Raw genomic sequence first — 17,221 nt, forward strand, 5'->3', positions numbered from 1 at the left:
TGGTTGTTGCTTTGCATAGTTAAAACCGACGCATGGTCGTGGTGTGTGGGAGCATGTACTGGGTGAACACGAGACATTATTAATAAAATAAATGGTCATAAAATGTTTTTAGAGCTTTTAAACAGCTTCATCGAGATAGGAAACAGATTGACGACTCGCTCATTAAATCTAATTAGCTTTGAACTGAAAACATTTGATTAGTACTACTTGTTATAATTGCCAGGGATATTCTGCTAAATGTAAAAGCAGACGTCTGGAACTAAATCCAGGCTTTGGTGTGAGATAAGAGCGGACAGCTACAACTACACACACACACACACACACACACACACACACACACACACACACACACACACACACACACACACACACACACACACACACACAGACAAACCTGTGGGCGATTCCAAGTTTCCTTTCCAATAAGACTAACAAGCAAAGCTAGTAAAAGATCCATAATTATTGAGCCTTGTAAACACCCCTGGATTCTAATGAGATCCTGATTTAGAAAGCTTCCCTCATCGGTAATCCAGTTCCAGCAGAGGAGCCCAGCACCAGCATGGAGCCCGATGATAACCTGCCTTAATTGGTCTGAAGCCATTAAGGAGAAAACACAGCTTTGATTAAAGCGGTTTATCACCAGCTGCGGTTCACGCAATGGGAGCGTCACAGCTGCTGTCACAACGTGGAGGCTCAGTCACAAACTCTTCATTCACAGTGAATAGAGAATGAATCGACTAAATATATAAATCCATGCAATGATCAGCCTGGTAATATCATCTCCATGGCAAGGCCTGTTTTACTTGAAGCAGTTTAGCAGGTGAGTGGAATAGGCTTTGGGGTAAATGCTGTGCTCAGACACACTGACAATGTCTCACTTTGCTTCATTAACATGTTAAACTATTCCCCCAGCACAGTTGGCTGCCACAGGATGCCAAAGGGGGTCAGCCAAAGTCAACGGTCTGGTGTAAAGGCAAAAGCAATAATGAGAAAGTTCACGGATAAAATGTCAATGGTCAAATGTTGTGTATACCGTTACCTCTGTCCGACTCTAAAAGTTATATTGTTGAAACGCAGAAAGATGACTGCGATACAGTTTGCATGTTCAGCCAGCTTCCTCTGGAAAATAGTTGATCCTTATTAGACATTGTGCTTTCTGTTCAGAGGATTCAATTTAGAAGACCGTCTGTGGTTCCTTTCAGGGATGGCATATCGCGTGGCCATTAAGATAGACACAAAGGCCTTTTTTATATTGGACATTTTTTAATTGATTAGGCCATTTGGTCACAGACGATCGATTTATCTTCTCGGCTGTTAACAAAGTGGTTCACAAACTTTCCTTTTTTCCAAACCAGGATGAGTTCACAATCCCTGCGGTGCGTGTTTGGACCAGCCTCCGGTAGAGACAGCATATTATGTTGCATTGTAACCACAATAGATGTGGTTACAATGTTCATCTTCAGAATATGGCACTACTGGCTTTTGATCAGGGGAACAGCGGGGAGTTTCCTGTGCCTGCGAGTATGCAGCAGGAACAAATCGTGGTGGTTCTTTTGAAAAGCACGCAAGCGACGCCTGGTTCTGGGAGATCGAGCACTAATTCAACCACGAACATGAAGAACACACTATGTCATAGCATGAGTGTGAGAGATGTGGGTTGTTTGTGTGTGGGTTTACCGGTTTATCGGTTTGTGTGTGGGTGTGTGCATTTGCGCACGTGTTTTTATGCATGTGTGTCTATGTTTTAGTGCGTTTGTCTGTATGCGTGCATGCTTGTTTGTTTCGGTGAGTGCACATCTAAATAAAGATTTTATTTGCAACGGGGAGATTCCTGTAGCTTTGACTATGTAGGCTGACAGCAGTGAGTCGGGTCTAATGGAAGGCAAGATAGCGATGCCTGGTCCTGGGAGATCGATGGGAAAAATGTGTTCATCACGTCAACACCAACACAAAGAAGAAAAGTCCCTCATTGTTCCCCTGCGTATTAATTTGTCTCACTCAGTTTGGCAGAGTCTCCAACCGCCCCCGTCCCCCAGCGTTAGCTTGATGACGTGGAGCGGCCCCGATAATAGGTGCGATCATTAGGCAGATGGCGCTGCAGAAGAGTGTTTGCACCCGAGCAAACAACTATCAACCTTGATGGATTTGACCTCATCATTCAGTGTGAACACATAATCTTTACCTAATGGATTTCCGGCTGACTATTTATTGACAACTAGGTTACTTTGAAAACGAAGAAGAACAAGTGTATACATAATACAAATAGGGCTATACCACTGTTACAGTCTGGGTAAGGTGTGGATCAAACTGCATCCAAGTGCGTAAAGAGGGGCAGCAGGCAGAAATTCGTTTGACAAAATAACCTCTTTAACTAAGTAAGTAGAAATGCAGTACAAAAAAACCGACAAAGGACAATGTCCCAGCAAAATACAACACGACAAACATTGAAAGTTGAAGTTAGAGCAGGGAGTGAGGGGCGCAGAGGGAATAAATAGGCATGACATCCTAAGCACAGGTGTGGATGCTTAGTCCATGATTGTAGGGTGTCTGGTAAGGAGACCAACATGTGTGGCTGAAGTGGAGCACCTAGAGGTTGCTGCAGCCCCCCTGTGTAACAGTGCCCCCCTCCGTTGAACGGCTCCTGCCGTTTTACCGTGGTTCCTCAGGGTGATCCCTCTGGAATGTGGTGGCATAATGTGTGGCCTAGGAACCCATGATCGATCCTCCGCACCAGACCCCCCCCCAATCACCTGAAAACTGCAAACCCGGCCCGACCCCCCGACAGGCCAGAATCTGATTCACTGTAAATCACTGGTCGACCATCAAGGAGTCGCGGCGGGGGTATAGGGGGCGGGGGAGGAGCCAACAGACTAGAGGTGGCGGGTTTCAGGAGTGACACAGGGAATGTTGGGTGGGCCGCATGGAACAGGGAAGTTGTTGATCCTGTCGGGTTGATCCGGCGGAGTTCGGTTTTTGCGAGTTCAAACTGGGTAGGGAAAAGCGCTCACCTTGCCTAACGCATATTCAGCTGCCTCGCCACCTGGATATAGGCCAGGTTATTAGGGTCCGTCCAAACGATGGATGGATGCGTGGCTCCCTCTAGCCAGTATCGCCACTAATGCCAGGTTAACCGCCAGTAGCTTGTGGTTGCCCACATCATAGTTCCGCTCTGCCGGGGACAAGCAACATGAGAAGAACAGGAATGAGTCTTCCGATCTGTGGGGTGACGTTGGGACAAAACTGCCAACACGGCAATGTCTTAGGCGTCTACCTCCATCATGAAGGGTAGAGAAGAGTCAGGATGGGTGCGGCGGTGAAGCCGCGCCCTCAGCTCTGTGAAAGCACACTCAGCCTCCGGGGACCAGGCGAATAGCGTCGAGCTCTTGAGCGTCTGGGCTGACAAGGGTACAGCCTAAAATTCCCAATGAAACGTCTATAGCAATTAGCAAACCCCTAAGAAACTATCCGACTGCATGACCAAGGACAACTGAGGACAGCCCAGCACTGCGCTCACCTTGGCAGGGTCCATCAGGAGATGTCCATTGGTCACTATGAGTATGAACCCTAAGAAAGAGACGGCATGAAACACACCTTTCTCTCCCTTGACGAACATGGTGTTTCAGGAGATGTTAAAGAGGCTTCCTGACGCGCTGCTTATGCTCAGTGATATTCTTGGAGAATATTAGGATGTCGTACAAATAAACAAAAACACTTTTGTCATGGAGGTCCCTAAGGACATCCGGACCTTAACCAACGTCTGGTATATCCCAGAGAAGTGTGGTTCCTGGTAAATTATCTATGGCACAGTCATAAGGTATATGGGGGGATGCGACCTTAGTGGGTCCCTTGATAGACTTGAAGACCTCCTACAAATCCCAGTACTCCCTGGGAATATTGGACATGTCTAGGTTGCTATTACCCTACCTAACCCTACCTGTGGAGACGAAAGCTGGACATGTTGGGGATCCTGTCTGGTATCATCCTTCTGAGCGCTCCACTAGGAATACACTCAGAAGGATGACACTGGGGGGAAGGTCAAACTCCCCCACATGTCTACCTGTGGAGACAACAGCTAGACATGTGGGGGTGTTTGACCTCCCCCCCAGTATCATCCTTCTGAGGGTATTCCTAGTGGAGGGCTCAATTTCTTGTTCCTCACCCCCATGTTCTCCTTGTTGTCGATGCTGGGCCATTTCCCTCTTGACCGACCTCTGATCTGCAAGATGTCCCGTCTATCTGGCGTATCGTATTCTGCCTGCTTTCATCCTTCTTTGTTGTAGCACGACATGGCCATTCTATATTTAATAGAACCATGTACAATTCTTTGTAAGTCTTACAACTACAATCTATTAGTAATGCATCGTTGACGCTAAACCTCTTTCACTAATAGGCAGCTCAACACTAGGGAATAAAAAATTAAATGTAAATTCCTCAAAGTAACCCTGCTTTAATCTCACTTGTTGATTCAGTAGCGTGTGGATATCTACAACCACAACTGTTATCCACATACAACAATGGTGTCCTTTCTATTCACTGGATTCATTTACTGTAGTAGTCTGCATGGCAGCAAAGAAGATATAGACATTGGGATTACAGGTTTAGTATGACTACATGCCAGTGTGGCTCGTACACCCATATAGGGTTTAAGTGCCATTATTTATATGACAACACAATTAGCCGAATGGCTTCTATGGCATGCCTACACTGTGTGTGAAGGTACTATCAGCCTTCAGATATATGCTGTATGACGCCGTTAGACTGCTCACTCCGATGTACTGTCATTCTTTCTTTATGGCTAAGGAAGGTAGTTAAAAAAAAAACATTAGGTAGTTAAAAACGTAAGCAAAATCAAGCAACACAGTGTCATGGGTAGAAGGGAGTACCTTGGAAGGCGGATAGCCAACGAGTCACTTCTTTGGAACATGCTCTTGCGCTGTACTTTATAAATAATACAGCTTTTCTTTAAACTAACCCCCTCTGTAAATAAGGCATATCTGATGCCCTCTACCATCTTCAAGTGTGATGAAGAATAGACTGTCAAGGGAACCTGGCTGGAGTAGGCATGTTTGGTTTGAAGTTGTTTCAAGATGTGTATGATTAGCATTTGAATCCCCCCCCCCCCCCCCCCCCCCCCCGCCTATTTTTCAAAAGTCCTTCTGTCCCCAAGATGAATGTCCTTGTAGTCAGGCCATGTGGTTCGGTATACGTTGGTGTTCAACAAGCACCTTTTTTTGAATAACTATATATTTTGAAACAGCATAGCAATTGGGAATTACTGATTTAAGTATTGGCCACATTTATGCTATAATGTTTTGTTGTTACACATTGTTTGTTTGTGCATCCCATGGCCTTAAGGGGCTTGACAAGCTACAATTTTAAAGACGTTTAAAACTCAGCGCATTAAGCCCTTATTCTAACAACAGTGTTATCTTTGTGTCTGATTCTCTACGCATGACTTATTGACCCACTTCTGGAAACTGACTTGAAGCAGCATTCTATTGCTCCCCAAATAATTTAATAACAAAATAGTTCAAAGAAATAAACAGGATGCAACATTATTAATAACAAGAATTTTGAATTGTTGCCCGTACAGCATTACTGTAAAAATGTTGGAGGGAAGAAAAACGGAACATTTCCAATAATGGAAATAAGAAGGCTCCATGATTATTACACAAGCACACGTTCTTCCAAGCACAATGTGCGTTAAGTGTGGATTTATTTAAAAGTCATTCCACACAAATTGATTTTGTCTTCATCATTTTGTACATCGTGAAGGGTGCTTTTCTCTGCAGTCCTGCAAGGCCAAATTATGGTAAAGAATAGCGCAGCATGGCTGGTGGTGAACAGGTTGTATGAAATAAAAAATGGGATGGTACTGTTTGCATAATCTAATGAAATTGATCTATGCTATTGTTTGGGCTCAATGCTAGTATATGAGAGATATACAATTATTTGAATGTGACAAAAATAATGTCATTGAGAATTTAGATCTCTTTAGATCTATCTTTAAAGGAAATCTACACAGGAACGATTTACTTGAGTGTTTGCTTGGGATCATAAAATAATTGTTCCATCAGACAGTGTTTCAGAGCGGCTGCCCTCCCCCATCCTCTTTACCCGCAGGCACCTTGTTTCCTTGGTTCCTTGTTTCCTTGTTTCCTTGGTAAAAAGGGATTTGTTGCTGAAGATCTCACACAATGTCCTTCCCTGCTCGTCTCCCTTATTTGGGATTACATAGGCTAATCCCCACTTGGGGTTTTATAAAGCAAAAAGAAATGTGAAAATAACTCCCATTTCCTATGTGAAATAGGTGGGCCCTACAGAAGGGGTTGACATTGTTGTTGTGAACCTTTGTGTTTGTCATTGAATAAAGACGTTTGAATCCCTTCGGGATTTGGGCGAAAAGCCCCCAGCCAGAGAATAAGTGGGAGGCGTCCTGCTCTGGATGAGATCGAAGTGCGGAGGCGTTGTTTACGCATTCCTCGTGGCGCCCCCCGCCTGGACCCCTGCCACGGCGACTCACAACAAGGTGCTGTCAACGAGGACACACGGGAGCAGCCACCCCGCCGCCTCGCCTCTTCCATTTCTGCATTAGCGACGCTGGCGGGGAGGCAGACGCATGCCACCACGTTCGGTCCTCAGCCATATGTGGCATGGAATCCATAAGGCAGTGGCAGAAATCAAGGTCTCCCTCTTGCTGCGGTGTGGGTTAGCAGCCTCACTGCTGTCAGTTATAAAAAGCACAGATACTATCGCCGCCCACAGATAGTACTAAGCCACATATCTCCTACCCCCGGAAGACACAGACTCCTGGGAGAAGGACTCCTCCTCGGAGGTTGAGTGGTAGACATCCCCTGCAGCATTGCACTCCGTGGCACCGGTGGCCCGTCCCTTATTACATGAAGTAGGTTCGAAATGGCCCTTCATACAAGGCAGACAAACAACAACAACAACAACAACAACAACAACATGCCCCCGAGATCTCGCCCTGCCAAACTTTCATCGCCTATCACTGAGACGACATTCAACAAACACTGGTATCCTTACGCTGAGGGGGAAGCTGTCATAAGTGAAATAAGGAGAGGAAAGCTTTTTGAACAAAGGTGTGAATGGCTTTAAGCACAGGTGCTCCAAGGTTACAGTGAATTCCCTGAAATCCCTCTTTCTTATTACACCTTATCGTATCAGATGACCGTCATGAATAGAAACGTGATCACCAATACCACAATGCAGATGCATTTGCAATAAGGAAGCTTATTAGATAATGGTGCAACTGCCTTACATTATTTAAATATTCCTGATGCGTCCTTTATAAATATTTCAATTTTTTTATTTCTCCAAGCTGTCAACTGTAACTTTTCAATAAAGCCTAATTCATTTATACAGGTGTAGCATGCAAGCATTTTAGCCCAGTTATGAATTATTTGTGCGGTCCTAGAAAAAAAGGCAAGGGTAATTTTGCAGAATTTGACAAATTCTTCTGAGGATGCAGAATCAAACACACTGGTGATTCTCATTATTGAGTAAAACACTTTTTCATGCAAATTCCTTTTAATGAAGAAAAACAGAATTTGTATCACACACACACACACACACACACACACACACACACACACACAAACACACAACAAATTCAATAAACAGCATTTTGAGGAGCTAGTCATATTGAAATGACCTCTATATCGCTGCCGTTCGGTTCTCCCAGCCCGACTCATCCAACTCCCTGTTTGTTCTTATTAGCAATTCAATTCAATTTGTCTCCGTCTGCACCTGCACCTGGTATACATATATATGTACAGTTAATATATGAGTGTTGCTGCGAACTGCATTACTTGTTATAATGCCATTCATTATTATTATATCCTATCATTTAAGTAAGGTAGCCTAACTAAACAACATATGTTGTAACATTTTATAGCCACTCGAGTGAAACACTACAGCAGCCGTTCTGTTTGATGCGCTAGTGTGTGTGTGTGTGTGTGTGTGTGTGTGTGCGTGTGTGCGTGTGTGCGTGTGTGTGTGTGTGTGTGTGTACGTGTGTGTGTGTGTGCGTGTGTGTGTGTGTGTGTGTACGTGTGTGTGTGTGTGCGTGAGAGAGAGTGTGTTGTATATACATATATAAAAAACACATCAAAAGAGAACCCTCTAATCTGTTAAGAATGGAAATGCTAGAAGAAACCATGGCAAATATATGGAATCCACATATGTCACCAGGAAAATAAATCCCACGAGTTTCCATTTGACAGCGAGTATCCAGATAGAGCATGATGAAAAGCATGAAAACAGGGCAACCATCTCACAGGAGAACAACTGCCATGAACTTATGTTCTTGGCACAAATATTAGAGCAAACTAAGCCTATAATTCAAGCGCCCTCATCAACAGACAGCCATGGCAGAACAGAGTCCCCATTAGTGACTATTGAGACTTCAGCCACAAGTGATGTCTGCTTCACAATGCATGTGTGTAACCGCGCTGATTGTCAGTGGTGACAGTTGTAGTCCTCAACGCACAAATGGAGCCAGCTTCTCCACGGTCACGGCTGCTTCAGGGGCATGGTTGTTTGTTTTGCTGGCCCCTTGCATGGACGTGCCAAAGTCAGCAAACACGAACCGCCAGGCGCGTTTTCCGGACCCGTCATGCCGAGCCCGTCCTACAGTGCTTCTTCAATCAATGGACTGCCGGGTGCCGAGGGGACGGGGGTCTGGACCGGGGGGGCGGGTGTGCACGTGTGTGTGCACGTGTGTGTGCACGTGTGTGTGTGAAGCTTCTCAGGCAGGCAGGCAGTCTCCTTGATCAGGAACATTGGGGGGGGTGGATCCAACACATTCAGAACTCTAGCAATCTTTCTCCCTGGCTCGTCCACTGGGTTCTGGCCTACATTCCAGTGACAAGTAAACAGAGCTTCTGAGCTGAAGAGCTCCGAAGCTCTGGTTCTTCTTCTCGGACTCTCCCCTCCAACCCCCACCCTGGTCTCACCCTGTATTGGGGTGCCACGTCACCTCCTTCCACACTGCCACACTCAGTACATTCACATGCACATCTTAATCAGATTAAAGCCATAGTTCGACTATGCTACTCAATTGGACAACTGCAATTGTCCGATTATACATGGCGGTGAGAAAATCGATTCATTGGCCGAAGCATGCCATACCTCGGTACAATAGGTGGTACCCATTTCAACTATTGGTAATAGCGCCACCGGCTGACCTCTTTACGTCACCAGCAACCACAAACTCAGGCGGCATTCGGGGACTATGTTTTCAGTAGACAGCTGTCAGTTCAATTCAGGTCCGCTCCATTGTTCCGACCTCTCGGTCGTATGCGGACTCCACCGGCAAATGACATGGACCCGAAGTAAACTGACAGCTGAGCAGCCCAAAGCCAAAGTGCCTTTCCCCAAATTCCATCTCCACCATGGCCGAGATAACCCCCACTACGAGCCTTTACTTGTTGTGGAGATTCATAATATCAGAGAATATCCCTGTCAGTTCGGCCGCAGCGAAATGAATGAATAAAGATCGTAAACACGCCGGAGAAAACCATCATTTTGACAGACGTGCCCGAAGTTACTCCTTTACAACCTTGTTGCTGACCAAGATTTAGAAAAACATGTACTTTTAATTCAGCCTTGGTGAAATTCAAGTGTAGTGTTTACTGGATACATGTTGATGATGATACACTTCTTGTAGGTGGTAACTACATTGGCACGACACCGGCTTCCTCCAAAAAAACATTATTTTTTGAATCGTACTTTCTTGTTTTTCGACGGCGACAGCAACACGACTACCTACCGTCTCCTTCTACTTCCGGCTCGCCGCTCCCGGGAGCGATCTCGAGCATGTGCAGAACGCAAAATCCAATTCCAATGCGATTGACCGTAGACATGCACACTTAATGAGTGCAATGCGTGCATCGCGTCAGATTAAAACACGATTTTAATCCGACTAAGGTATGCATGCAGTTTAATAATCCAATCATAGTCAGACTAACCAAATAATTTGACTGTGTGCAAGAGTGCCAAGCCTTTCGCTAATGCGATTAATGAATAACCAACTGCAGTTTCAAGTGCTTTCTGGTGTTTTGGTGTCTTTGGTGATTGTTTAGGTTTTTCAGAGCGGTTAGTTTGTGTTGTGTGATATATGTGATGAGTACTTTTACGAGGTCCATTGTGGCTGATTTAAGATCCTTTATGCAGCCAACACCCAAGTGACTCCCTGCTGTTTGTCCTGCATAAACTACACAAGTTCCTTGTTTACCTCTGTGAGAGATTCCGTCTAAAGGGCCTAACCTATCTCTCGTCTATCTAGATTGAATGTAGCCACCTCCGGAAGGGATTGTGACAACAGCTGTATGCATCTGTCTCCAACCGTTTCCACCTGTTTAGAAATAGAAAACTTCACTCTAACTTTATGATGCAAAGAGAGATCATCATAACAACATAAAAATAAATCACTTCTCAAACACAAGCTATGAGAGGTATTTTCTACTACAGCCGAGAATCAAGACCACCTAAAACAAACATCACCGCAGCTAACGATACCACTAGATGTTACTTACAACATTACAAAACATTACCACTCTACGAAAAGCTGTCGGCGATATACAGCAAAGGAGAGAGCAACAGGCAACTTATGTGCATAGCCCTGTTGTACAGATATTGTGTTGAGATATTGATAGTGACAAGATAAATCAGAAAATCCTCCACATTGGGCAGGATACAAAATCCCTGTCACTGCCTTGCTCCTCACAGAGCAAACACAGATCAAACAAATGCAATTTTACAAGGCAGGTATTTACCCGCACCTTCAATCCATTCCATATTACTCAGCCTGCCTATCCCGATATTCTACACATAAAGCCAACCATCTTGCCCGTGGAGAATTGTAATCGATGTGTTGCTTTCCATGTAGGTGAGAAAAGATAATTGGCAATAAAGGTGTGTATAATTAGAGATGATACAAAAATGGAATGGAAGGAAAAAAATATCATTCTTCTAATCACCTGCGAAGACGAAAGACAACTTTGAGTACAACTGGTAATAAGAGTGGGACAAATGCAATTGTATCCATTGGGAAGAGGTAAACAAAATGTGTCAGTTATGTGTTTTATATGAGGGGAGGATTTTTTTGTTTTGGTTGATTTGTCAATTTTCTTTTCATGGTGTCTAGTCTTTTTCCACAGGAATAATATATTTAAAGTTGTCCTCATAAAAACAGTAGACATCTTATGATGTAGGCTTTCATTCACTTCATGCCAGAGCAGATAAATAGCTAACTTCCCCCATTGAAGTGTTCTCATCCAAGCTTGCAAGAACCATAAAATGCAAGCACGCACACTCGAAATAGCATGCACACACTGACACACAAGCCAGCTAAAGACCACTGACGTGTGTCTACACTGTTGAGTCCGTACACACAAAAAAGACGTGGAATGACCCATTGCACAGAATCCCTGCTAATGACGTGTACCGCAGTCGAACCTGCACAAATGGTGAGTCCTTTTCTTTACATAGACACACAAACTCCCCTCTAGATGAAGGGACACTGCGACCTGGGCACCTACCTGCCAAAATAGTTCAACAAAACCTGTCCCTTTGGATAAATCGAAGCTTAACGTCCACTAGAGCCCACCGACAGTATGTACTGCTCATGATCAGCCCCTCTGATCTTCTCCCAAGGGAAGATCTCCTCAAAGTGTTCCAAATGGACGTGTCAGATCAAAGCTAAAGCCATGCTCCTTGGTCTCTAGGTGGCACAAACGGCAGTACTCATAACACTAACGATGGGCCTGCTCCTTTTATGTTCCAGCCAGGGCCCAGGTAGCAGTGGGAGAGAACACACATTATGCCATGAACCATGTGTCCTGGTACGTAATAGGAGTAGACCCATCATTTGTGCTATGAGCGACACCTGTGTCCCAATGACACCTATATGAAAAGGGTCTATTAGGACACAAAACTATACCTCTATCTTCTCTTTTTCAAAGGCGAGCTCTACTGTGTTTTCTGAACTACACCCCCTGCTGTGTGGGATTGATATTAAGCTGACCACGAAGGAAAGGCTGCTGTGCTGCATTGCACTCTGTTGGCCAGGCGAAGGGTCACATCCACCTTTTGGCTGCAACTTCAACACCACACACAATGTGACCTCATTATTTCCTGATTTGTATTCTATTAAGCAGCCTCTTACAGCTGTAAAGACAGCCATGGTTCACTGGCTTCCTGCACTACCGGGCACTCTCCATTACATCCATATAGCTGTAATTATACCGTCGCCATGCTGACGTGCTCGTTGAACTTGGAAAGATGGAAGAAATAATGAATGAAAGAAAGAAAGAAAGAAAGAAAGAAAGAAAGAAAGAAAGAAAGAAAGAAAGAAAGAAAGAAAGAAAGAAAGAAAGAAAGAAAGAAAGAAAGAAAGAAAGAAAGAAAGAAAGAAAGAAAGAAAGAAAGAAAGAAAGAAAGAAAGAAAGAAAGAAAGAAAGAAAGAGGGAAAGAAAGAAAAATGCAACACAACATATAACAATTTGTGGTTTACATTTTTTTCTTTTTACGCCTGAGACAAATGACTATTTGACATTTTTCAGAGTCGAAAACATAATTTGATGCTACAATGTCCTGGCGTTGACTGTAAGGTTAATGTTCTTTAAGTTCTTGTAAGATTATTTCAAGTTGAAGTTCTGCATAAGTGTAAGATCATAATATGCATGACTATTTTGAGGGTCGTTTTATGGTTGCTCATGTACCAAACATGCATTTTCTGTGGCTGTGTCCCTGCACAGGGAGTGTGTGTGTGCACGTGCGTGTGCGCGTGTGTAACGTAAAGGTTCTTTAGTCAATTCGATCGCATTCAGGTGTTTATTGTGCTCACCATTGTTATTGTACATGCCTATTTTGTGTGTGATGCATCAATGTCATCTTATCGACTGTCAGTGTGTTCTTTACACAGACATTTTGAGGTTTGAGTGTGTGAGAAATAGATGAAAATAAGTCCCGCCTCCGAGGCTCAGGTTCCATCGGTCAAATGTCTTTGGGAAATAATATGGCGTTTTTGAATGATCGTACTTAACAAACTCTGTAGTTGGCGAAGAAGTAAAAGCTGCGTCACGTTTTGAACTACATACTTTTTCCATCTAATTTCCGGGCGGGACTTATTCTTCAGAGGTCTATACCAAATAACATCATAGTTAATAATCAGGTTGCGTTTAGGTGTGTATTTGTGTATTTGCCATTGCAGAAGTAAATAATTTATCGGATTTCTGGCAATATACGTTTTGGGCAGGTTTTTGGTTGATTGGGCGGTTTTTAGTCTATAGTTGAGCTGAAATTTGCCAACAGCAAAGCTCAGCTACTCTATATTTTATCTCAAATGTATTCAAACTTGATCACATTAGCTTTTTGTTTAACTCTTTTACTTTATCTATTTCCAACCATTGTTTACTCCATTTAGACTCTGTTCAAATCCCTTCTCTTGATTTAAGCCATTTAACATTTATTTATGTCTTAAACTATGTTGCTTTACTAAAACCTATTTTCAACCTCATATTGCACTACAGCACTCACCTCATTTTCTGCAGGAAATGCATTTTCTATTGTTAAACATGTGTCCTGACATATTTCATAAAACAATGGTTGCTAAGGATGCACAAACAAATTCATATTTGTTGTCGGTATCATGTCAGTTTCTGAGTTAGCGAGTTAAAGTGCTCAGATGAGGATTGATTATATTTAAGTATTGCCTAGCTCACATTCTTTTTTAAATAAATAAGCCATGCAAACCGCCTCTTAGCAATTTTAAGAAAAACTGTAAAGAGATAAATTACATAATCTGTACATGTGAATCAAGAAAATGGATGGATATGCTCTGGGATCGTTTGCATTTCACATGATTAACAAGAGTTAGCAATTATTCAGTATTCAATAGGATATATACATTTTGTGATTTTGAAATGAGAGAGTTGTTCATGTAAAATTCCACAAAATACAAAATGCAGAATCTCAACAAACTCTGACAACCCCTCCCCAAACCCACCCACCCACACTCACACACACGCACATTATGCCTACTAATCACAAATGGCCCCTCAGCGTGAGTGGTGGACGCAGGGTTGAGTGAAGGTCACTCAGGACCCCAAGGAGAATACATCTGGACAAACAGATCGCTCTTTCCACGGTCAAGTTATCTCAGCAACACCAGGGAGGAAAGCAGGAGTGTATAATAAATTGGATTCGCTCTGGCAAAATGAGAGTGATGCTTGCCCATAAGAGTTCAGGTGCTTGAGTATCCTTTGTATCTGCCACGCCGGGCCACACTTGAAAAGCTTTGAAGTATGCGATGGGGAATGAACAGGGTTTTGTCCATTTGTGTGAATCAGAGACTAATTCAGAGACATTCGAACACACACACATTTTCAACGCTGGAAAATGTGAAGTTACTAATGGCCAGTGGCCACACAGAAAGTTGGACTGACACACGGTGGAAGGGCTCATAATTGGCAGGGAAGAGAACACTGGGACGTAGGAGTTGATGGACTACTTCCAGCAGCTACTGTACAAATACAACTTGATAAAAAATACACACATCTCAAAGCTTATAGTGAGGCTTCACAAATCCTTGGCTCCCCCACACACAGTGGGATTAGTACATGTTATCAAAAACTCTCTCTCTCTCTCTCTCTCTCTCTCTCTCTCTCTCTCTCTCTCTCTCTCTCTCTCTCTCTCTCTCTCTCTCTCTCTCTCTCTCTGCAGTAGAAACAGTTGCAGTAGAAACTCAAAATAAGCACACACAAAATTGCATCGAACCTGCTCACACACAAGTCTCTGCTTCCATTTAAAATTCAAACACAAACACAAACACACAGTCACACACACACACACAACAGTCACACACACACACACACACACACTCAGGCACACTCAGAGAATGAACAGAATGAGCGAAGTGCACTCACCCAGAAGAGGAGATTGAAGAAGACCATGCCGTAGCGCAGGCCCATCATGCAACCTTCGGCCATCCTGCAGCGCCGCAGCTCTAGGAGGAAGATGAAGGAGAGGTCCAGGTAAAACACCACGTACTTCTTGCCCTGGCCGTAGCGGCCGTCGCTCGGTCCCTGCGGCCCCTTCGCCGTGTGGAAGCCGAAGGCGAACGGGGGCCGCTTGTACTCAAACTCGCCGCTGTAGCGGTGGAACCCGGACGAGAAGGGTGGCGTGCCGGCCTTGCTGTCCAGGGACGGACTGCGCCGGTACGGCGTCTCGTCGGTGCTGGAGCGCCTCATGGCCTGCTGCGACACGCGCAGAGTCCTCAGAAGTGTCCCTATGGTATTCAGACTTGCACACGGCCCTCCGGTCACCAGGGACTGAGGGGGAGTTCTGTGGAGTCCTACAGGTGCCGCTGAAAGGTTCTGCAGGAGGTTGAACGCTCTTGGATTCAGGCCCTCTCCCTTTCTCCTGGGTTTAGAAGACAACACGCTGGCCCTTAGAGAGACCACAACGCACCATCACGCACCATAGTGAGTCGGTGAAAGAAAAGGTAAAGAGAAAAAAGATAGAAAGATCCTAGTTCATTTTTGAAGATGATGGGATGGGGGGGGGGTCAACCGTCAACCTTTGCTGTAATCCTACATAAACCTACAGAGTTTCCATAATCCCAACACCTGGATATCTGGTGTGTTGATGACCTCAATGATGATTCGAAAATACAGATTCTGCTTTGCTCTGCTTTATCCCTCGAGCACTGGCGGTGTCCTTCCGTGACAAAAAACTGTTTCCGCCCCAATCAACCCGATTCAATCCAGTTCACCCAAACCGGCTTTATTACAGAGACGTCCAGATCAAGCACATTACTGTTTAATCCTACCTGGTGACATCAGCTAGTCTTGAGAAGGTGCATTTCTTCCCGTAATTCCTTCTTCGTGCAGAAATAAGACAACCCATGGAGAATACATCACATCATTCAGGTGCAAATGCAGCCCCCCCCCCCCCCCACCCCCCCCCCCAACAGTCAGCAGCCTTCTCAATGTCCCCCCGCTTTCGCTGACGTGCATAAAAAGTGCACCTAAAAAAAAGGAGACCGCTCGGAATGCACAAAGCTGGAAGGCAGTCTCATGATTGAATCAAAGTCGGGAAGCATATCAAAAGAAAGCTTCAACCGAGGCATCAACATGCAGCATTCACGTGTGCGCCAAGAATTGTTTTTAGCGTCTCGTGAGTTTGACTCTGCTTTGTATTTGGTCCGCAGTCCGCTCCGTCCCCGCGTCCCTGATCCCCCTCAGTGCTGTCCTAACTTGTCCTTTTGTCCCTCAAAGTCTCAAGGGAATAAAGGCATTGGTTCCTCCATGCGTCCGTATTGTCCTTCTCACTCTCTCTCCGTCTATTTCTCCCTGCTTCTTCCGCTCTCTGCTTCTCTCTATTCTCTCTGCTTCTCTCTATTCTCTCTGCTTCTCTCTATTCTCTCTGCTTCTCTCTCTCTCTCTCTCTGCTTATCTCTATTCTCTCTGCTTCTCTATCTCTGTCGCTCTGATCCTCTTGTTTTATCAGTGCTCAATCTCTCCTCTCTTCGTCTCCTGTCTGCACGGCTGGATGGCGTTCCTTGAATTCCAGACTCTGATCAGATGGGCAAAGTGTCGGCCAGGCGTCTCTTTTCCCTTCTCTGGTCTAGGTAGGCAACAAGATCAAAGTGTCCTAAAGAAAATATGAGGGATAAAATACATAAGCAGTTTCTTTACAGGAGATGAAGAAAGACTGCAGTGTTTTAGAAATAGTCCAGCCCGTCAGCTTGCTGCTCACTCAATTCCCCCTCCCTCTCTTGTTCTCTCCCTCTTTTTTCTCTCTCTCTCTCTCTCTCTCTCTCTCTCTCTCTCTCTCTCTCTCTCTCTCTCTCTCTCTCTCTCTCTCTCTCTCTCTCTCTCTCTCTCTCTCTCTCTCTCTCTCTCTCTCTCTCTCTCTCTCTCTCTCTCTCTTTCTCTCTGCTGCTTATGCACCCAAGCTCATACACTTGCTTAGTCTCTATCTTTCTCTCTCCATCTCTCATGCACACACTCTGCTTCGGCGGCGCAATATATGGTGCTCTCTCTACTGAACATGGACAATCTCAACCACCATCCCTCCATGGTAACTGCCACCAAAACCGAAAACGATAGAGAGGCAGGGGGTCATTCATATGCAAGCCACACCCTACTACCGGGGACAGCCAATCACAATCTGGTAGCCCATCCTCCTTCGT

General features: G+C 44.6%; 1 protein-coding gene across 5 annotated transcripts in view; it reads right to left on the minus strand.

The window, feature by feature from the left end:
* tspan4a (tetraspanin 4a) overlaps nucleotides 1-17,221 on the minus strand; it is a 79,296-nt gene that overhangs the window by 50,805 nt on the left and 11,270 nt on the right. For 2 of the 5 annotated variants that reach the window (XM_060070712.1, XM_060070713.1), the window contains exon 2: nucleotides 14,952-15,031. In XM_060070712.1, the coding sequence (XP_059926695.1) occupies nucleotides 14,952-15,014 (63 nt within the window). In that variant the 5' untranslated portion in view covers nucleotides 15,015-15,031. Of the gene's footprint in view, nucleotides 1-14,951; nucleotides 15,987-17,221 lie in introns of those variants that run through there. The other 3 variants (XM_060070711.1, XM_060070709.1, XM_060070710.1) reach the window with 2 other exon arrangements.

The sequence above is a fragment of the Gadus macrocephalus genome, chromosome 14 (assembly GCF_031168955.1).
Source record: "Gadus macrocephalus chromosome 14, ASM3116895v1".
NCBI lineage: Eukaryota > Metazoa > Chordata > Actinopteri > Gadiformes > Gadidae > Gadus > Gadus macrocephalus.